General features: G+C 41.8%; 2 protein-coding genes across 6 annotated transcripts in view; one reads left to right on the forward strand and one right to left on the reverse strand.

The window, feature by feature from the left end:
- The window catches only part of FBXO39 (F-box protein 39), a 32,187-nt gene extending 14,908 nt beyond the window's left edge, over positions 1-17,279 (forward strand). Inside the window, exons 3-4 of one of the 2 annotated variants that reach the window (XM_086762911.1) lie at positions 15,873-16,000; positions 16,180-17,279. In XM_086762911.1, coding sequence (XP_086619037.1) covers positions 15,873-15,959 — 87 coding nt within the window. In that variant the 3' untranslated portion in view covers positions 15,960-16,000; positions 16,180-17,279. The remainder of the gene's footprint in view (positions 1-15,872; positions 16,001-16,179) is intronic. The other variant, XM_086762910.1, reaches the window with a different exon arrangement.
- SMTNL2 (smoothelin like 2) lies at positions 3,479-22,559 on the reverse strand. Of its 4 annotated transcripts, XM_086762904.1 has the most exons (9): positions 22,099-22,559; positions 14,188-14,275; positions 13,188-13,427; positions 12,392-12,445; positions 10,814-10,877; positions 9,242-9,412; positions 8,614-8,731; positions 7,127-7,278; positions 3,479-5,003 (listed from the first exon to the last, which is right to left on the reverse strand). In XM_086762904.1, exons 1-9 carry the CDS (start codon positions 22,501-22,503, stop codon positions 4,877-4,879), a joined length of 1,419 nt encoding a protein of 472 aa, XP_086619030.1. In that variant the 5' UTR covers positions 22,504-22,559; the 3' UTR covers positions 3,479-4,876. The 4 variants fall into 4 exon arrangements, with proteins under 4 accessions (XP_086619030.1, XP_010122858.2, XP_086619032.1 ...); XM_010124556.2 differs by lacking the exon at positions 12,392-12,445; XM_086762906.1 differs by lacking the exon at positions 8,614-8,731.
- Positions 22,560-22,983: the final 424 nt, after the last annotated feature.

The raw sequence follows: 22,983 nt of genomic DNA on the forward strand, positions 1-22,983 counted from the left end.
TTTCCAATGACTTACTTAAATAGATCTGAACTCAAAGCTAGTTTGAACAGAGGTCTACTTTGTCCAGCGTGAATCACAGAATATGTATCAGGCTGCATATTAGCTGTCTGATGGTAATTCATTTGTAGTTACCAACCATAAATCTGTTCTTCATTGTTAGTGTACCATAAAAATTATTTCCTTTTCAACCTTTCATACGAAATTTACAACTGAGCCTTCAATATGAGTTATACGACAAGTGAAAGTTTTGGTTTTACCTCAGATAGTTTTCAGGGATTAAATCATTGTACACTTCCTGAGACTGACAACAGTTCGTCAACAAACAGAGGTAAAATCAACTCAGCAGTTAGGACGATTTACAAAGGAATGAAAATGAAAAGGCTTGTTAAAGCCTGAAAGCCTCTGGCAGTTCACAAGAGGAGTAAATGACCCCGAAGCAGAGCGGAGTCCGCCGCCGCACCGAGCGGCTGTGCCGCGCCGGGCCGAGCCGGCCGCTCCCGCGAGCAGCACACCGCCTGCAGCCCCGCCCCCCCCCGCCCGCCGTCTCCTCTCTCCACACCCCCCCGCCATCTCGCGCTCCGCTCCCGCCCGGGCCGCCGCTGGCTGCCCCCAGCCAATCAGCTGGCGGCAAGGCGGAACGGGCAGCGCCGTCCCCACCGGCGCGGGAGGAAGGGCGCCGTGTTTGCCGCCGTGCTGTGTGCGGGGGCGCTGGACTCGGCACGGACTTTCCCGCACGAGCACAGTTACAGTCGGATGAAAAGGCAGATCCTCGGTGTAGAGCCACTGGTAAGCCAGCATCAACGGCCGTGCTGCTGAAGCGCGGCTCACGCACCGCCTGCTCTGCTGACGCCCTGATAAGGGATTTTACAAAGGAGCGGTTTCTCACCTTGGTGAATTGCGTCTGGACTTAGAAATTGGGTTCATTATTTATGAAGAAGTCGCCAGAGTCCTTGTGTGAGGGATTTCAGTGATGGTCCGTGTAGGGCCACTGTGGGCAATTACAAGCTGCACACAGCTGTGGGAACGCGACCTCGGAGAGGGGAGCTAGGAGGGGTGTTACCTCGGAGAGGGGAGCTAGGAGGGGTGTTACCTCGGAGAGGGGAGCTAGGAGGGGTGTTACCTCGGAGAGGGGAGCTAGGAGGGGTGTTATTGAGCAGGAAGTTGCTGCTATCCGGGAACTGCTGTTAGCCAGCAGGGCACGTACCTGGCAGCCTTGCTGCATGCGCTGGCCACGCGTGCACCAACACCTGGTCAGTAGTTTTCCACTGAATCTGCTGAGGGGATAAACAGAGGCGGCTCGGAGCAGAGAGGGAGAGAAAGGACCCAGAGCTCACTCTACGAACAACAGGGGATACCCTGAAGGTGCTGCGCCTGCCTCCCTTCTCTGCTCTGACCCCGCTGATCATCATCCTCCTGCTTGGCGGTGTCTCCGGCTTAGTCGGGATGGTGAGACTCTCACAAAAAGGAAAACAATGCGCTGGTAACTGCTTATGCTGGTAACTGCTTATACAAGGCTATAATAGAGCAATAAATACTGTTGTGCTTTTAAATATCATATGTTGGGTGAACTTTGTGCATAGGAATCCTACGAACCAGTTACAGTCCTCAGAGTCTGGAAAAAAAAGTGTTTTCTGAGCTATTTTAGCATAACTAAAAGTGGCTTTTAAGTGCATCTTACATAGAGCAATGTCAACTTTTATTTTGGACACTTTAAAACTATCTCTGTAAGCCAGGCCAGCTTTAAATTAATGACACAGGTTGAACCATGGTGGGCTAGTTTTATACCTAATTACATGTATCCAAGAGTTTGCACTGGTTTGAGCATATGCTTAGATGAAACACTTTATTGGAAATGTCACAGAAAGGGAGAAGTGATGAAAGCCATCCATCCAATTTTTGTAACTTTCAAGGAGGAGGTTTTCCCTGCTGGGGAAGCTATATGCAAACATAATTTTAAAAAGTAAGCAATGTCTTTGCAGATATTATTTTGAAAATCTTGCACAGAACAAATTGATCTAGCCCTTAAAAGTAGGATCAAGTTGCCATATAAACCACCTTAGATAGCACTGAATTTTAGATACAGGGCAGAAGTATTAGAAAAGCCAAGAAACAGTTTGTGTAAAACGTATAATATGCTGACTTAATATATTGTTCTCTTTATCACTCATGCTAAACACATTTACTGTCATACACACTCTCTGCATTTTTCAAGAAAATACTAAAAAAGTCCAGCAGGGGGGATACACGACATACTTTTGTTTCAATTTAATCATACAATCTCACAGTCAAGGTTATTTGTATAGATCAGCCTTCTCTCAATTCACAAAGCTGTCAGTTTTTCTAATTACATCATAGCACCATCTCCCTCATCTTCTTACATGCAAACCACTAGCAGTTAGTATCAGCTTACAGTCTTACACTCCCCTGCAATGAGTTTGCTGGCAAGTACCAGCTATCTTTACCATCACTTCTCTGAAGTGGGAAGACTTTAGACAACTCGTACAAATAGCTTCTGGGTAGCTGTGAAAATGAGCTAATTATAGAAAGGATGTAAACTCCCCCTGGTGAATTACCAATAATTTTATTATCTAAAACTTCCTTTATATGATTATCTGCTACTACGCCTAAATTGGCCAAGCACTTACCTGTGTCTTTAGCACTCACATCACACAGGAAAATCATCCCTAACCTGGGACTGTGAAGGAATGTGATGTGTAAAGCCAGTATTGCCCCTCTTGCTGTAGCCACGATGGAACTTGGCTCTGCTAGTCAACGAAAAGTATTCTGCTGTAAGAATGTAAATATGCATATTCCATGTGCCAGTGGTGGACAGATCTCTCATCATGCTTACTCTAATAACTTCAAAACACAAGTACAGTGTGTTTATCCTTACAGTGCATTTGGTGGAGCAACAGGTGCACACTTACTCCCCAGAATTATGGTCATTCAAGACAAAGTAAAAAACTGAAGACAACGGCAGTCATATGACAAATACAAACAGCCCACCCAACCTCTATCCACTTGCATTAAAGCTGTGAGATTAGCAATACCAAGGATCCTGCTAGTTTGATCAAGTACCTTGCAGATACTCATATTAAGATGTGCATTTAAAAGCATTTTAGACTGTTTCCATAATGTCACAGCAACAGCCTAGCTGCACGTCAAACAGAACTTGATGATCCAGACCTTCAGCAGTTAACTTATACTTTAGTTTTGTACACTGTTGGTGTTTGAGGTTTTTTGTTCTGAGATTGCTAACAAAGTGGTTGCTTCATTCATAGTTTCTTAAGTAAACTTCACTAGAAAGGGAGGGTGAACTAAAATCCTATTCCAAATGCCACTAAACTTCTGTGGAATTCAGAGCACACAACAGCATCATGACTAGAACAAAAATCTTTAAGAAAAAGCTCTGAGTTCTTTTCACTGATTTTACTTTGTTATCTGTCACTTCATTCTAAAGAGAAGCAGTAAATCTGAAGAGTGTTTGACATATTTTATTATAAATGGTCATCAAATACAGAACCAAAGTAATCTCTTTATAAATATCTACAAAAAGCACAAACGCAGGTTAAAAATAATTCTCTGGCATAAGCAGAGGGCTCATGGCTTTCAGTTTTTACTTTCTATGAGCCTGTTCTTAGGGAAGAAATAGTTTTTAAAGGCTTTTTTTTAAAAAAACTATGCTTTTTTAGTGGTTTTGGTTTTAACATTCACCGTGAAAACAAAGCTCTCTTGATTTGGTGTGACCCATGACCTTTTTGTCCAGTAAATGTGGAATAATCCCACTGTATTTTGGTTTTAACACTAATTTAACTGAAAATGGAAACTAGTCCAAGGCATTTCAGAACTCCCACATCTTTCGTACTTTTTTGGTGTATTGCCTGTCCACCTCAGAGTCAGCAGGAGGACTGAGCAAATCGTAAAGACTTCATTCCTGTGCACACTGCAGAGTTGTTGTCCCCCAGAGTCCAGGTCAAAGTGCACTACAGTCTTGCTTCTATTACAGCTGTTCAGATGATTTTGCTCCTTGCTAGCTCTCCCCTCCCCTGTAATCCTACATCATGCAAACACACAATCTCAATCTCATACACAGAACAGCCTCAGCTGTTGCTGTTCATGATCAAGAACTTAATCCAGGACTGCCAGTAGAGGCTTTAGCAAGCCTCTAAGCAAATCACTTTAGATTTGACCATTACAGACAAACACTGTTGTGCAACATGGTAGGTATCTGTCACCCTGGTCAGCAGGTAAGCATCCATCTTCTGTTTCTGCTTTAAGAGAGGAAAACAATGCCTTTGTGTGTGTGCATGCAGGTATGCTAGAGTCAGGGGGTAGGGCTGGACGAGAGGCAATACTGCCCTAGTGGTTGAGTACTCTAGGTTATTATTTGAAAACTGAATTTTCCTTGTCCATCTGCTATTTCTTTTGTGCTACACTCAACAGATACGTGGAACTGAAGGTACTATCTTCTGGAGTTTTATCTGCATTTTAAGAGGGAACATCTCTGTTGCAGAGTTAGCTGTCTCTGCATAAAACCGTGTATCCAGCCTAACAGAAATAAGAGCAGCAGTTAGCTTCCTGTGATCTTTAAACACAATAATATTAAAAATCCAACCTACTACTAGCACCCAAATGACAGCATTTGCCTTTCCCTACGTTTGTCTTTTTCAAACATATTTCTGTAATACTGACACTCTGATGTGATCAACACTTCGAGGCGCTGCTCAGCAACACTTCAGTCAGCCAGCCACGCAGTTGAATGTAAGCAAAGGAACAGTAAAAAGCAAGAAATAACACTGTGTTCCATTTGCAAGATGTCACTCTTTCTATTAGCATACTATACTTGACCCTTCTGGCTGGAGAGGTGTCGATGGTTTTATTCGAAGTGTCGTAGATGATTGTATAGAGACTGAACATAGGTGAAGACACACATGGGATCTGGCTTGTGACCCATCAGCATCATGTCATCCACTTCTATCAGACGATCGCAGTGAGCCATTTTCCTGAAGTAATGATAAGACAGACACAGCAAATCAAGAGTCAAATCTAAGGCCTGCAACTATGTCCAAGGTTCATTTGCTGCTCTCATTTCAGCATCACTAAGGCATTCAAGAAATCCCGAAGTTTATCAGCAACATTTCATTTCACAATGAAATGATCAGGCTCAGGTTGAAGATTGCTATTTTTATGACCATGCAATATTCCTGCTCTTTCCCTCTCTTCCTCTATACTGGGATCTGATCGAAAGCCCTGTAGGTTTTGTGTTGGTTTTTTTTTTCCCCACTGACTGTCATTCATATCCCTGATATCTAGCATGTAGCCCAATCTCACATTCCTCTGCTGAAGCCTCAGTAAGCAGGGTCAATGCAAGTTTGCAAATAATTAGTTCTTCTGGTTATTATATAGGAAGCACCAAAAGAACAGGAAAACACGAGAAGAGATGACATGTGCCAGTGAAGGCCCATGTGCCTGTGGATTGTTTGTTCTCCACCACTCCCATATCTTCAAGGTGTGAGTGACTTGGACAACAGAGAACAGTTAGTTTAAAGGCAACTGCAGCTATGAACTAGTCATTTCTGTAGATACCCCTTACTTACCTAATGTTTCTTACTGTTCTGTGCACGTTGTTTTCTGTTCTCCCCTATACTTACTGTTATAGATAAACTAAGATAGAAAAACACTGAAACTTTCCTTTGAGAGTTGTAGATAAAGATCAGCCACCTAAAAAAGTCATAGAATGTCTTTCAATTCACCAACAAGCAACAAAATTTTTTATATATACATATATGTCTGTGTATATAAAAACCTTGTAATTCCCAAATAAAATCCTTTGCTAGGGGCTGTAATAAGGAAAGCCAATATTATGCTAAGAATTTTTAAAGTTTTTCTCTGGAATGGCAAATGGCAAATCCAGTTCTGCAAGTTATTGCTTTTTTTTTTTTTTTTTCTCCCCCAAAGCATTCTGAAAGAACCCCAGAGCTTCAGTGTGGTGGTACTGGTGTTTGAAGCTGTATCAGAAGCTGCAGGTAACTTCTGCCATGTATTACCACATCCTGTTAGTATTTTGAAATAGTGTATTAAACCGAGCTAAACACTCCACATGGAGTGTTCTTACTGTCACACAAGTCAAACAAAACAGCAAGTAAGAATCATGTTGATACTAGGTCAAAAAAGTTACTACTTCCAGCCTACAAGTTCACACTCATGACTTTAAAAACAAGTTATCATTTAACTGCCTGGTATGCTGCATCAAAAAGGATGAGGACAGTGTGACTGAGGGTATTCGCTCTGTCTGTTTTACAAAAATGCAGTTACCAGGTTGAAATATTGAGAAGCTCTCAGCCTTGATCTAATTCTACTTACACTGAATTCAACCTTCATTCTTATTCAACCAAAGCAACATACAGATAGAGGTGAACCCTCTCACAAAACCCAATTCTAAAAGTTAATCTACTTGTTCCCTGCCATTCAGAGGTCACCTTTTTTTTCCAGAGAGGCTGGGTGGATATATTAACATGCCTTAAATTCAAATCAGGTATTAAGTAGATGGGATTGGCTAAGAAACTACAAGTCGTATGTCCAGTTCCTATGGACTGTCAGTAAACATTGGATTCCTTGTGCTCTATGAACTCAAATTTCTTTTTTTTACTGATCAATTATCAGCAAATTCATTAAGAATAATCCATTACTTCAAGAACAAAATAATAATAATAAAAAACAAAACACCACACCCCTCCCCCCACACACAGAGAAGTAGGGTTTTTTCCTCTTCTTTCCAAGCATAAATCATGAGGCTGATTTCTCAAGTTTAGTGTGTCAGTGCTGAGGCTGGTGAGAAGCACAGAGGTGAGAAAGCAGAATTCAAGTACTGCCCGAAGACTGTGAAAGGCTTGAAGATAGCACTCCAGTGAGTGATCCTGTGCCTGGTAAAACCACCTCTGATTTTAGACTACCAAGTCTCCTGTTCTATGCATTCTGTATGCAGAGCTTTATTATCTTTTCTGGAATGACAAACATAAGCTAGTGATACAGAATCTACAAAAAGAATGATTAAACTCTTCACTGCTGCCCAGTCGCACTAGACTTGAACTGGAAGCACTTCACAGGGATCTAATGTGATACTCACTCAGCCATGGTGAAGGCCAGCTCAAAGTTCTGCTTGCGATTAGCTGGGTCAAGCTTATTATAATCAAAAGCTTCAGGAAAGAAAGAATGCACAAGAGCACAGAATGCCATCCCATCATTCCAGCTTGAGGAGAAGTTCTGGAGATCAATGTGCTGTCATGATGAACAAAACAAGCATGTTAATACAGCACGGGGGAATGGAGAAGAGTAGCTACTTTTGCTCACTGCAGTTTTTTATCCTTCTCTCCCACTAACCAAAGCAACAGAGCACAGGCTTTATGTTTTTCTCCCCCTCTTTTTATATCCATGACATTATTGGTATTCTGAGGAAAAAAACCCAGCATGCTCAGCAATGAAAGCCTTTTGCCTAAAATGCCCAGATGCAAAGCAGACACACAGTCAAGGTCCATGATCCAAAGCCCACTGAAAATACTGGGAAGAATCTTGTCAACGTCAGTGAGCTCTGGAGCAGGCCCAATGTACCAGCTCAGTATCTGCAGAAACTAATGACACTGCTTATCCCTGTGAAGTATTTACAATGGGAGAACGGTTCATTTTGTGGCTGTGAATAATACTAGATAAAGACTATGCTTGCTTGCTTTGCTTTTCAGTAAGGCCCAATTCAATGCCTGTTTACACAGAGGCAGGTAGAAATATAGGAAGAATAACACCTACTGCAAAACCTGATTCTTGGAACAAACGCTTATTGTTACTTTCAACTGCCACAGTGAAAAGAAACATATTTGGGGTCTTGTCCCATCATATAAAATTCAAGCCCCAGCTTTTCTGGTAAGCAACTAATAGTAATTTTCACTAGTTCTGCTTATGTATATTATAATTTAGAGTTCAGCAATAATAATGCACATTATACAATAATGTTGAAAAACATAATAGAAAAAAAATTTATCTTTCTTCTAGAAATTGCTTTGGCAATTGCAGTTTAAGGCCAGGTAAAATTACTAAAATCTCAACTGCTGAATTCTTTTAGCTACACTGATGTTACCTCATAGAAATTAGCTCACTAACACCGTATGATTCAACCTCAATCATTTACTACAAATTCACTTGTCTAATACCAGTAGAGAGTACTTCGGTCTGCCTGTAGCAAAAGGGCCACGGTCTCCACATACTGGCAAAATGTTATTCAGATCTTGCCATATATAATGAGAATGCAAAAATCATAGCCTGCAACTAAGAAGAAAATGTGTGAGTCCATACTGAAGTCTACATCCATAAGCACAAAAATGTAGGCTTTCAGACAAACACTAATGCATTGCTTTGACAAACATACAGAATGTCACTCATGCAATCACTGACTTGAAGAGCTTCCCATGCAAACTATGATGTTTGTGTTACCCACACAAAACTTGATGACTTTGAGGAAGTTAACTCATTGTCCACCAAGTTTTACATTTGCCTTTTGAGTATACTTTTTTTTTTGTCAAATTCTCCTGAAAAAGAGAGCTGAAAGTGCTAGCATGTCTTCACCTTGTATCCTATGGTTTTTGAGCGACACCAGTCTAACAGAATTTGTTTAATGCTGCTAGCGCTGGCAACCCCAAAACTCTGCGACCTCTTCAGCTTAGCTCTGGATTCTCCTTTTCCTCTGGAAAATTAACAGAGACCAGATTAAATTACATTCTAGAAAAACTTACACCTACTTGTCAGCAACATCTATGCAACCTTGCCCAGGTCAGCCCCTGTCCAGGAGATATTTGAGAAACACGTTGCTGAAACTTCAACTTATTGGTCCTGCAAGAAAAACTCATTTTCATTTCACTAAAGCCAGGATTCCAAGCCCTCTTCTATTTAAATCATACCCCCGTATATTCCCAGTCTCTTATATGATGGAGAAGGCAGCTTTCACAGCACTTTTTCATGATAAAAGGCACCTGCTTCTTCAGCTGAACAACTCCAAAGCCAGAGGAATCTGTAGCTGTGAATTTTCAAGGCTCAGTCTATGAAGTCAGAGAAGCTATCCATGACTTTGTGTTGTCCCTTAGCTCAAAATCCTACATTGAGAGAGTCCTCGCACCCAGCTATCCTCTGCTAGCAATAATTGACAAATCAGTTTCCCATTAACAAACCCATTCTGGAAACAAGGGGTGTGACGTACTTTCCACCATTGTGTTCAAATTTCTCGAAAAGTGCTTTCCTGGCCTGTGTCCCTGTAGTCCGTGGGAGCGTCTGAGATCGCACCAGTTCTCGCCTCCTTTCAACCTGGCGACGTACAGTGGGAGGAGAGGGGTGAGAGCTGGGGGTCACATCACAGTAACTGTCAGTGGCACTGGAGAAACATAACATGAAAAGTATATGGTTAAACAAAAAGTAACTCTCTGCAGTACCAGGAGTCAGCATAAAAGTCCAACTCTTGCCTACTCTAAACCTCCCAAAATAGCTGTTTCAAGAGGACCTCAATGAGTCAAAAGCAATTTAAGTAAAAGTCAAAGTTTTACTGACAGACAACAGCCCTTAAGTCTGTAAGAGTCTAAGGTGGTACTTTTACAAATGAGACATAGCTGGACAAGTCACAAATGCTTCGTAGTACTGAGTAGAACAACAACTAAACACTTTTAAGAAAAAACTAAAAAGGAAAACAAACAAAAGTTGTGGTCACACAGGAGCACTAAATCCCTTTAATTTCCAACTCTGGGGTTCTTGGAGGGCAAGTCACATTTTAAAAATGGAACCTGAAGAGTAATTCAGGAAGTACTTCTGAAATTTTTACTTACAGTACACAGAATCTTGAGCTCATGTCAGTGTTGCTTCACTGACTGCAAGCTGGTAATTTGACCAGGAAATATAAGATTATACTCTACTTTGTGTTTATTTGAGCCATAAACCACTTTATTAGAATTAATGAAGTAAACCACACATTGCATTTGGAAATGTTCTCCATGACAGAAATGGAAAAACTGAGACAAAGAGCAATGACATCAGTGTCACATATTAATTTCTGGTACAAATCAAGGTCTGATCAGATAGGAAGTACTCTAGGGTGCTCAGTGTATCATCACTCAAATATTGAAGGGCTGATGTTTGTTGGAACTACTTCAGAAGAAATGTAATGCCAAATTTGGGATAATTTTCAAGGCAGATGCAAGCCAATTTTAAGAGATTTAAATTGGCTTCCCTCCTGTTTTTCTTGATGGATATTCTGCATGCTGAGGATGCCTGGATATGCCAGGATATGTAATCCTAAACTAAGCAACTGTGACTTCAAGTTAATAAAGAATGTGTAGTGGTACTCAGTCCTCAGCAAGGCATTTATCTACAAACTAAACTCTAGGCTAGCCAAACTAAGGACGTTTGATGGCAGTAATATGTTGGTTTCCAAAAATAAGCCCAAAGTACAAATTTCAACACAGCTGAGTATTTTTAGAAGTGCTTTCAAAGGGTCTGACAACTTGCTCCTCCTAACAAAAATCCACCGCTGGCATTGACTGTTTTACTGACTAGCACTGTAACATTGCTGAAATCCACAGTTAGGTCTGCTTTAAACAGCTTTACAAAAGATTTTTATCCTTTCCCATCTCTGTTCCACTTGGCCCTCAGGAGAGCTCACAACCTTTAATAGGCTTAAAATACAGCATCTGGGACTCACCTGTTCTCCAAGCCAGAAGGACACCTGTTCCTTGAGACTACACTGAGCACAATGGCCTAAGAAAATGTCAAGAAAAATGTGTACCTTTCACCAGTTTTCGTTCCACAGCTCACAGTTGAGACCGGCTTAGTGACAGAAGTGGTATTCTCTGTATAAAAGCAAGAAAAACAAGACACATCAGGGCAGAAACATTTATTTTATCTCCTTTCCTCACATGTTTTCAAGCCATTTCCTAATATATAGCCAAGCATTGATTTTTACTGAGCACAGTGAAAAGATGCAGGCTTCTGTCTAACTTGAGCTAACAAGCTGGGGTTCAATCCCTCTGCAAAATTGTTGCACTGCAGCAAGGATGGTGTAAATACACCTGAAAGGGCTGTGAGAGGATGCCTTTGAATAGAACTGCATTGAATCATTTCAAGCCCTTGTGCAGACCTCAGAGGACTGCACAATGCCATGGACATTTCAGTGAAAAGAAGAAATGGTACTACAGCTCAGCTTGCAACAGTCAATTCTGGCAGACATAAGGAGTCCTGGGAAGTTTGCCATGATTAAGAGCATACTTTAAATTATTTAATTTCCACCAGGAAATGTTTTAGCTTGTAAAGTAGAGCAGACTCCAAAGGTTGCAAATGTGGTTTAAAATTAACTTTGCATCTTCCTCCCCCTGCCCCTGAGGTTCTATCTTTTGTGCTTTGCCTCTTAGAACCTGGCTCTGGACTCCAGCTATGCTTTGTAAATGCAGAACAACAGAGTGGCTTGCCCAGTTTTAACACACTAAAGCATAAACTTGTTGCATAAGCCAGCAACTCATTTATTGAAGGCTCCTTCTATATACAAAGAAGAAAGACTGGCATCTTAGAAGCAATCCAAACCTGATCACTGCCCAAATCACTCTGAAAATGCTGAACTTACCATTACTTATAGAAGGGATTCAGATCAACTAGACTTCCCATGTAAAACACCCTTGTAAATGTCAGCATATGGATGTGCCAAATTTGAGACCACAAACAATGGCCAGATATCTGTGCAAATCTCAGAGGTTTTAAGCTGAGGAGGAGTGTGATCCCTGTTCTGGATGAACTACATCTTTGCTAAACTGGCAATGTCAAATGCCAGTACATTGTGTAGGCAGTAACAGCTTGGTGACATCAGTCGGAAGTACTTTTGGATAGAGCTCAACTCATCTATTTTGACTGAAATCGAAAATCCTTAAGGTATTTTGTCCTTTGACACATTCACATATGAAGGAGACTACTCACTGCTATTCTGCCCAAACAAATTTGCTTCAACATCCAGTTACAGTTTTTTACAGTTTTCACTTGGTCAGCTGAAATCTTCACTGCTCAAACTGTCTGTTCTGCCATGCTTTTCTGGCACCTATTGCTTCTGCTGCAGACAATGCCTAACAGTACACATGTACACCACTGTGCAAATAAGGATAAGTACCCCTTGCTCTGAATGGAGGGAGAATCTGATACAGTGGAACAAGCTTCCATGATACCTGAGAAACTGAATCTACCTGCAGTCTTGTTACCAATTTTAATATTGCTGTGTACCTGCTAATCAGAGCTACGTGCCCACATCTGAATCCCCCAGACATAGAGCATGGAATCCCTCTAAATTTGTGTTGCATAAGGACACTCTGATAGGAACACTCACTTCCAGTGGCAGATGAACCCATTGTTCTCACTGTACTTGAATTCCAGGCCTTCACTGAAACAGCAGAAAAAAAAAAGACAAAGGAAGGCTTTGCTACATTCTTAGCTTTAATAACATAAAAGTTGAAAGAAAAATCTGCAGATAATCCCTATCTCTTGCTGGCAATTCCATCTGGTCTCTCTATAACTTCTGACCCATTTATATAGTCTGATCTGTAAGTGGCACTAAATGTATATGAAATACAGCTCAAAGATGAATGACTTCAATATAAATGAAATGAGATTTCTGGGGGGTTTTTTGTGGTTTTTTAATTTTTTTTTTTTTAAATTCAATTTAATCTAAAAAAGATTCTGCAATCACTCAGAGTTGTGTATATGTGTCAGTCTGCTGTTGGTCATTCCTCCCTCCAAATGACTGTTGAACCATTAGCCAAATATCTGCCTAACTTCTTAGGGGGCCTCAGGTTTCAAAGCACTAAAAACTCCTGCAAATTTCATTAAAATAGCAGGCCACATTGAATAAATACTTATTTGGGAACTGTGCTAGAAAATAGGCTGCACTATGAATGCAACTATATCAGGCAGCAAAAATTCTCAGCAAATGTGACATTAACGCCTAAAGTTCTACCTAGGACCCACGATATTCTAAATCAGAGTGTCCTAGCATGGGATATGTAGCCATAGAAGTGAGGTTTCATAATTACCATTAGGTTACAGAGCAGTCCCGTAGCACCGATTTCTTGAAGTAAAGAAATGGGACACAACTTCACCAAACAAGTTATTTTGGTCTCTTTTACCTGACTGGTTGGAGGTTTTCACTGCCACTGCGTTTTTGCTCTTGCTCTGTCCCAGCAGGGCAGCCGATGCATTAGTTGTTCCTGTCGAACAGACAGTCTCTCCCGAAAACTTCTCTGATATCCTGGTTACTGCAGTCACGGGAAGGTGGGGCATCTGTAAGGCAACTGCAGGGGCATGGGCTTCAGGGGAAGAGTCTGATATGTGAGAAGAGGTCAGGTCATGGGAGACTTTTGCCTGACCTAGTGAATAAAAAAAGAAGGAGAGAAGAAGTAAATTTATTTGCAGATGTAACAAAGTCACAAACCAATTTCCAGGCAACAACTTTATTTCACAAGTCATTGCAATTATTCCACCTCATTCTCTCTGTGGGACATGATACCATTTTACAGCACGCTGCAGAAACAACTCTAGTGTAAGTGATCCCTGCAGGAATCACACCTGTCCTACATGAATCTCAGCAAGAATAACTTCTTCAGATCATAAATTCACTAGCATCTGCATTTAGTAAGCTACTCCTCTTCCTCTGTGCAGCCGCTGCCTCCAGTCTCCTGCTGTGGGGTTAGGAGTTAGCATTCTTGTTCTTTTCATGGTTTTATAAAATGCTATGTGCCTCAGTTTTCTCTAAAATGGAGCTGGTAAGTCCTTCCTCCACTGAAGGATGATGGAAACAGACAGGTAATTTGCAAAATGTTTTGGGATGCAAGGCTACAATGGCACCCAGAATAGCAGGCCTTATTATCACTAGTGCCCCAAGATAGTGTGACAGTAATAGTCTCTAATTTATGAAACATTATAGTCCGTGCTTAACAGTAAAGTTAAATTTTAAAAGTTAAACTCCTAATTAAGAAATAAAGTTAAATGGTATCAGTGCCACAGTACATCCATGCTGAAACCACAGCAGATTCTAATGCTTCTAACATGTGAGAGCTGCTTGCTCTATGGCTGCCAGTATCAGGTATTTTACAAGTAGTGCTACTTCATTTCATGCCATGTTCCTACCTGGTGAAGACTGATGTCCATTTTCAATTATAGAAGAGCTAAAAACTCTTCTAAACTCAGGTTTGTGGTGGTCCTCCAGGTCTACACTCTGTCAGAACAGAAAAGAGACAGGACAGCTAAATTTCAAACAGCAGCGAAAGTTAGAAGAATATCCAGGAACACCTGCCAAGAGCAGGTCTTCCTTGTGCTAGTGAACATAATACAAGAAGGGGACAGTTATCTAACCTCAAGAGCCAAACCTGCAAACTGAGCACTTGTATGCAGGACTTGTATCAATATTCACATACTTGTCCTCACAGACCCCATGCGCCTAGAAGGGGTCTTCCACTTTTGTTAGATAAAGGTATCACCATCCACTGTGAAGGTGATAAACAGAAGACTCTGCACAACAGTGGAGAGATTAATTGAGACTGCGTAAAGCACTTAATGCTTTGCAGAACTTTACAGCTGCACTGTAATCTTCAGCTTCTGTAACAATGTTTTTTTTCTGGGAAGAGCTCTAATTTTCCCTGTAATGTTTGCCAATATAACTGCAGAAAAATCAGCCAAGAATTTTTTTTTGGTGGTGTCTTTTTTTTTTTTAAGTTGGTTCAGGGTGGAGGGGTGTGCAAAAAGTCACAAGGAACTATGTGATTTTTGGCTGGAGGAACTAAAGAAAGAAGAAACTGCTTTACAGGCACACAGTTACTTCAGTTTCAATAGAGTGAAATTTCCCAACAAAGGTAATGAAAAAGTTTTAATCGATTCTAGATAGACATCTAACTACCAGATTAGACAAAAATTTTATGAATAAAGAAAAAATCTGTAATGTGTCCTTATGAACATAATCCTAAATTCTTTTAAACTCAATCCAAACAAGTTTGGGTTTGTTTTGGGGTTTTTAATGGTGGGGGGTTTTTTGTTGTTGTTGGGTTTGGTTTTTTTGGTTTTTTTTTTTTGTTTTTTTTTAAAGACAGACAGAAAGACTGAAGATAGATACTGAAGATTTTATACTGTAGGTAAGTATAAAACCAACAGAACATAACAGAAAACAAAAGAGGCAGGGTGTATACATGTAATAACTTAATTTGTCCCAGCTTCTCGTACACAAGAAGTAAGGAGCAATCTGGTGCTTTGATTTTACTTATTTATTCCATAGCTTCATCATAAATTATTAGAATAATTTATTAATAGGGTGGATAAATATATCTCATGTACAAATACAGAAACTATATGATCAATTCAAGATAAACAAACAAAAATAGTTTATTGGAACTTGCCTGCTGCTTACTATGCATCTGTTTACACTCATCCAAACTTAATTAAGAACACCAGACAACAACATTAACGCACCTTGAAGATTTTTTAAAAGTGTTCAATGTTGTTAGATGCTGCAGAGTGTACAGACTGTTTAAGTATCCATTACTTGAGATACTAGAACTTTCATTACCTCAAGTACAAATTCCAGTCAGCTCCTGGTAACTACGGCCTGTGATCTTGCTAAGAATTTGCTGACTAGTACTAGATTACAGTAAGGCAGTCTAAATACAATTTTGTCACAGAGTGTACAGTTGTGGGCTTAGATTCTGATCCTCCTAGATATTTAACCTCCAACAGATTTCTGTGGGAGACAGGTGTACATAGCAGAAGTTGAGCTACACATCTACACTACTAAAGTTGAGGAAAATCCTTCTCTTGACTTTAAGGTTGAGCCCTACATTCTCAGATCACAATCGGTATCCAGGCTTTTCAAGACCACAGCATCATTTGGAGAAACCACTAAAGTGCAGTAAAACCCCATTAATCTGACTTTAAGATGAGGACCTGCTGCCTGGTAAGCGGGTGTGTCTTACAACAATGTACTACAATAAAACACAGAAAGCAATGGTGGCAAGACTGAGATACTGTGAACTGTCTTTAAGGCTCAGCTTGGACGGTATATTTTATTATATTGGGTTGTATACTATTTTTTAACCCGGGGTCAGATTCTCATACCAATTTTTTCTGTACTAGGTGAGGAAAAGAGATAGAATCACCTGGATATCATTTTCAAACAGAACAATACAAAGTTCAGAAGAGGACTGGAAATGTGGAAAGATTTCCCAAGAACATGGAAGATGTACTCTCAGATAAGAAGATTTTTAAAAGTTCCTCCACCAGGGGCTTTCATTTAATTATTTTGCCTAGTTTCTAAGTAAATTATTTCCTGGGCTTATATATGTATTTACGTGCTCCGCTAGATAAGAGAGCAGAGGTTACCTGATGAGCCAAGACATTCTGTAGTCTGTTTACCACTAAAATGTGCAAGAGAGGCTGTTTTTTTAAAAACAAACGAACAAACAAAAAACAACAACAACCACCACCACTCAAACAAGAAAACCATGCACAACACCATGTTTTAGCACAATGTTGCTTACAGCCCCATTAACAAGACTGACAGATTTCTACTATGCCCAACAAAGGTTTGCTGTGTACTTAAGATAGCTGGGAGTTAGAATGTCCATTAGTTAGCCTGCCTTAAGATACACTTCAAGTTCTACAAATCAAATCCGTCATGAAGTTCAGCATATCAATCCGAACAAGGAGAACTTTTGCTTCATTTTAATTTTCTTCTATCTTTCTTAATTAAAAAGAAAGGAAAATAAACTAGATTGGGGATGTTGGAATGTTCAGAACTTCTCACTCTTTCCCAGCATGTAAAACTTTCTTACAAGCAAAACCATTGCAATTCAGCTATCCAGGCTCCACTGATTTTTGTGAGATCTCTCCCATTTAGAGGCTTCATTACAGAGAGGTTTTTCAGAAGAGCTCACATCCAACATAGCTGCACTCTTTAGGTAACTTACTCAGCTTAGGTCCAAAAGGAGTGATGAGCTCTTTTGCAAAGCTAGTCTGCAAACTTTTTCACAACACATCACCAGAACAACAACTTCTTTAAAACAATGTTTGTCTCTCCTTGTAATGAAAAATATTTTAAATTTTTGTACCATGTGTTATCCCCACAGAAAATGCTTCCATATGCACACACAGTCCGACATCCTGCTGCAAAACTGGATCTGTGTCATTGTATCCAGATCTTTCAATTTGTGAAAATAAAATTATTTTGAAACTTTTGCATTTGTCAAGAAGGTACTATGCATGAATAAATTCAGTTATCGCTAGCTGCCAGGATTAACTTGAGAAAAGTACGTCAAATATTAATTATACAAATCATGCAGAAGCAGGGGTTCGGAACTTTTATTGCTGTATTTAGTGTAACTGACATCCTAGTCAACAGTTATTGCCCATATCCAGAACTGAAACGCACAGCTAATATAACTCCCTACAATGTACCCATGGCATACAGTTAGAACTGTTCAGCCATTATGACCTGAATGTGCCAAATACCTGTGTAAACATTAATCTACTTTATAAGCTTGGGGTGAGTGTGGGGGCCAGTAAAACAGTCAAATGAGCTGGTCATTGCAAAGATCATGTAGCATCCTACACGCTGAACTGGCTTCCTAATGCAGTGACAGGTGCTGCATTAATTTATTATATTTTGGCTAACAGTGCTGGGGATGAAAATTATACAGGCTGGAGGAGGGGGAAGGCTGATGTGCTGATAAAACACTAGGAGGATCTGGGATCAGATTCTACCACACACTTAATAGTGTCAGGCTAAAGTACTTTAAAATCCACTTTGGAGATGCCAAGCCTCTGACAAATCCATGTGTGTAACAATACTTCCTCTGTCAATGCAGGCTACGTAGATTGTAAATAGCAGAGAGACAGGTACCTATATCTGTGCTTACTAATGAGAAGTACTCATTTGTACAACTCATGTAAGCAACATGATGAGGAACTGGCGAAGTTGAAGAAAATAAAGTTAACACTAATGTTCTGCATGTCTTATTCTGACTTGCTCTTAGAACTAATCTCTCTGTAGCTCAGAAGTCTCCATGTAATGTAGGGTGATATACTTCCCACACCTGTAGGGCTGCTAGAATTCCTCCTTCACTGGAAAAAAGTTAGACCTTGGAGATTCGTACCTGGAAGCTGATAAAAAATAAAAGGCAAATATGGTAACCCAGTGGTGAAAAATCCCACACACTGAGAAAAAGTTAAGCACCAGACGATGAGAGATTAGAAAGAAAAGAACTACAATTTTTATTTCCTCTCTGAGCCTCTAAGGTGCACATCTGTTATGTCTTCAAGCTTTTGCCTGCAACAAGGTCAAACTGTAGAAGAATGACAGACAAATGAGATTCCTCTCTCTCAAATGAAAGATCTCAGTCACCCAAAATCTTTCATAAAAGCATCGGTTATCAAAAGACTCACGATAAAAGTCATTGGATCTAGAAATGCCTTTTATCTGTGAGAGGTTCCTCCCTCTCTCGTTACACATGCCGGATGAAACTGATGCTTTACTTTGGTGAACAGCAAAACCACCATTGACATCGCAAGGCAAGATTTGACACTGTTCCTTGCATATAAAGAGATCATTGATACATCAGAAATGGGGAATGATGAAATGTGTGAGGAAATGCAAACAAGGCTGCTAGACACCAGCTAGAACTGCACCACATTTACCCCTTAACTCTTCAGCTAGAAAGCACTTACCATCAGACGGCATAAGTATTCTCTATCTGTAATTGACCCTGCAGCTTGAAAAAAATGTCTTGAATGCCATGAGCATATTCAGGAAGCTTTTGCACATGGAATAATCACTGAAGAAAAACAGTAGAAGCACTTTCCACAGAACCTTTTTTGAAGCAAGGCTGGATAAAAACGGACAGCAGGGAACAATTCTACCTTGGCAGCTTCAGCAGGTGTCCACGGCCATGTCACAGTGAATTAAAACAAACCAAACAACAACAAAAATAATATAGATAAGGATCAAGGAAATCTTAAAATGCCACCCTTCCAGAAGGACACTTGCACAAAGTGTAAGAGAATAATAAGAAGGAAGTGGAACTACTGGACTTCCTTTATCAAATATAGCCAAGAGATGGTTTACAATCATAGTATGTAATGCCAGGTGATTGCTGCATCACTTAATCTCCCTGTCTGCATACCTCAGGTCATTATGTCTCATGTCATAACTCTCAGGCTGACTAACTGTTGGGTGCCATCAGGTCACCACACAGAGATACAAATGGGTAATATGTATTTACTTCTTCCCAGGTGGTCATAGCCAGATATTAATCTCTCTCCTCCTTTGACCACTCTAGGCAGGTTCTCTGTAGCGGTCTGTCCAGCAGTCTGTTCACATTGTACAGAAACTCTTCTAACAGTAAAAAACAGAACACCCCCACAGTATTTTTAGTCTTCCCTATTCACAAAGGCATCATGCTCAACTACAAACACTATGGAAAAATCGCAAATGATACAGCTCCTGCCAAAATGTAAGATCTCATCAACAAAAAAGGTCAAAATTCTTCCTTTCTAACAATCACAGGCAGGTAGGTCAGAGATCTCAGTGACTGCAAAGGATGACAAACAGTAGCAAACTGCTCAGTGAGGGACAAATCCTCAATAGTGCAGCTATGGCTCCAGGATCCCACTTTAAAATTAATTCTTCAAACATACCCTATTTTCCACCTTTGCAAAAGCAACTCTCAGATTCTGGCTTGGTTAGAGAGTCAAATTAAAGTTGGGCATCAAAATACCAGAAAGATTCACCTTCAAATCACAGTGGCTAATGGCCATTTAAAATTCCACCTAAATCAGCACTTAGACTGTTGTATACTAGATTTCAAGGACAGCATAGCGAGATTGCCTAAAGATTAGAATTAAATGGAGATTTGTGTGTTCTTAACCATGCTTGGAACTCCCTGGCTTCACTTTTTTCAATCAAATTACCTCAAAAAAATAATCTAGCAATATTAGAAAATAACGCTTCAGACACTGAAGATGCTCAGAATCTCCAATCTGCAAAAGATAGTCTCAACTCTTATCCCAAGTATTTTGCTAGAAATGTTGAAGGCAACAGAACTCAGTCTCTTGCTGGGATAAAGGCTGCATCGACCACACAGTAAAAAGGAACTCAACCAACAAATCTTTTCAGGTGAAAAAGAACACATCTTGATTTGCTACTATTTCCAGGTCAATCTTATTTGCTCCTCGTATCTCAAACTTATAGAAGTATTTACTAAGCCTAGAAGTGTTGCCAATTTTATCACAGGTACTCATTTATCTGAAAACATACTCTGTTTCAAGTGATCAAGAAATTGCAAGAAACTGAAGGAACACTTTCTTCATTATAGAGAATCTGCATGACTGCCACAGCGACCAAGGCTTGCTCTTTAGCCATTTGAGCACAGCCACATCAGAGCCTTACCCACAAAATCATGTTTTCACTGCATGCATTGTGTGTATGTGTAGCTCTAGCTGCATCTCCCATGGTTCTCAGTACTGAAATTCCTTCTCGGTCAGCTATGCTAACTTGGGAAGTTGTCCAACCTTTCAGGCAAAATTGTTGGGAGGGCACTGAAGAACTATCAGTACTTAAGCGATCATCCCTGAAACCTCAAAGCAAAGCGGAAAGGTTCCAATCCAAACAAAAGTTCATGCTGTGCTTTAACGCAGACCAATACTGAAAGCTGGATATTGCCATAACTTCAATGCTTTTCAGAGTGTGAAGTACACATGACAATGTAGGCAGGTGATGAAGCAGGTGAGATGGTGTGAGGGACTACACTCCCTTGTCCCTTCCATGTTGCTCAGCTCACTTCTGTTCCTTACAATACAGACAAGTGCAGATGAATCCACGGAACAAAAAGGAACAGATCTGAAAGTTGTGTGTGTATCCGCTTACCTTTGTCACATAGGGGAAAAGCCAGTAGTTGCAACAGCTATGTTAGAACAGTGTATCAAGCAGCAGCCTTACCTTTTCAGTCGCCCAGCTGTGGGAAGCCCTATGCCCCCATTCTTGAGTCAGTAGGAATGAAAAGGGCTAGAATGCAATACAGACTCTCTGCTCATTCCCACCAATTTAACTTTGACTGCATTTCATTTCCAAACTTTTATTTTTCATCTTCAAAGCCTTGATAGACCACAGAGCAGCTTTTCAGGCTTCAGCAGTCTTAAAGACCCCTTAAGACATGGCTTAATCAAGACTACATGAAATAGGTTGTTGTCTGTGAAAGCTCAGTCTCTAGCATCACTGTTTTATGTGGCTGAATCACAGTGTACTGTCTGGCTGCCACTTCCTAATGTCAAGGATTGTACAGGAGCTCTCAACTCTTTCCATAGAGCCAGACATATAGAAAATGTCTCAATACCAGATGTGCTTCCCACTAACTGGGGTTTCCATGCACCGAGTTACAAGGCTCCACTACGCTGCAGAGAGAGTTTTATCACTGGGAGGAATGTGTGCATTTGTGCTAGTTTAGGTCATGGAGATCATGACAGCTTGTGTGAGGTCCACCTCTCAGGGATGAGCTGCAGCAGTGTGGGATAGCGGTTGTGCAGCAAAACTGTCTCACTGCAGGATGCTAAGTCATTATCTTAGAAAAACATGTTACTGCCTGCTATATGCTGAGCTGTTCTCCTTTGTGAGCTTGCCAACTGGTAAACAGCATTGCTAGCACACAGATCCTCCTGAATCGAGTCCAGAAAGGCTACACAGATATTCACATACATATGTATACTGATAGCTGAGATTGCCTCAGCTTCTCTTCTTACTTCTAACCACACTGAACTGACAGGTTGCTACCAACCTAACCAAGACCCCAGTGTGACCAAGTAATGCCATAATCGGGAGCGTCCCTAGGTGGGAGCAGGGCCAAGACCACTTCTCAGAGCACCTCCCAAAAGCCCATTGACCCTGCACTGCAAAAGAGGAGCCCCATGTCATGTTCCCCGTGCCAGTGCAGAGTCTGGCAGCACCCGTGAACCACCCGCTCAGGCACCCTCTCGGCCCTCCCTCTGGCCGCGGCCAGCACTTACTTGGCTCCGGCCAGTGAACGCTAGCTTGGCATTGCTGGAGAACGTGCCGTCGGCCGAACTCCGCTTCGGAGAGCCCGGCCCCGCGGTCGGGGGGCTGCCCGCTGCCTCGTCGGCCCACTCCTGCGGCAGCCCCGCCGACCGGCCGAGGGCCTCCACCTGCCGAGAGAGGCGCTCCAGCTGCGCCCGCAGGCGCCGGTTCTCCTGCTGCAGCTCGGAGACGGTGTGTGCCAGGGGGCTGGCGAGGCGCAGCACCTCCTCCACCTGCCGGCCTACCCCTTGCTTGAACACCTGGATGTCCACGTGGATCTCCCGGACTGCACCCCGCAGCGTCTCCTCGTAGCGCCCCAGGGCCTCGCAGACGCTCTGCGCCTCCCGGCTGCTCAGATCCTCGATCTCACTGGCCATGGCGCCCGCGGACCGCAGGCTGCGCAGCGCGGCCTGGGAGACGGCGCGACTCACCAGCCGCCCGGCCGTCTTCCCTCCCGCCGCCCCCGCTCCTCCCCTCGGATGACGCCCTCTGCCTGCCGCCGGCCCTAAGCCCGGCCCCCGCGCTGGCCGGGCCCCTCTCACGGCGCGAAGGAAGAGACCGGCGGGGGGCGGAGCAGCAGGACGCGCAGGGGAGGCGCGCGGGCGGAGGTGGCTGCGCCGATATGGAGAAGGGAGGGGAAGGGGTGAGACAGGGGTGTCGGGGAGAAATAGGAGACAGTGAGGAGAGGAGGGGTGAGTATCAGGTTCTGTCCCGGGTTGCTTGGATGATGATGCCAAAGTAAGCACAACACTTACCTCTTCCGGGGGGGGGGCACCGAGGAAGAGGAGGATTGTCTCTGGAAGAGTAGAGACAAATGCCAACGCATCCACCTTTAGACACCCATGCTGAAGGCTCAC

Source organism: Chlamydotis macqueenii, chromosome 19, assembly GCF_036417535.1.
Source record: "Chlamydotis macqueenii isolate bChlMac1 chromosome 19, bChlMac1.mat, whole genome shotgun sequence".
NCBI lineage: Eukaryota > Metazoa > Chordata > Aves > Otidiformes > Otididae > Chlamydotis > Chlamydotis macqueenii.

Excerpts from the sequence above, each read along its gene's own strand:
- SMTNL2 (XM_086762904.1), bottom strand. The coding sequence starts at position 22,503 with ATGGCCAGTGAGATCGAGGATCTGAGCAGCCGGGAGGCGCAGAGCGTC. Across the intron at positions 14,276-22,098 it reads CGTTCACTGGCCGGAGCCAA|AGTGTAGACCTGGAGGACCA; the intron begins GTAAGTGCTGGC and ends CTGTTCTGACAG. Across the intron at positions 5,004-7,126 it reads CTGGCCTTCACCATGGCTGA|GAAAATGGCTCACTGCGATC; the intron begins GTGAGTATCACA and ends TCATTACTTCAG.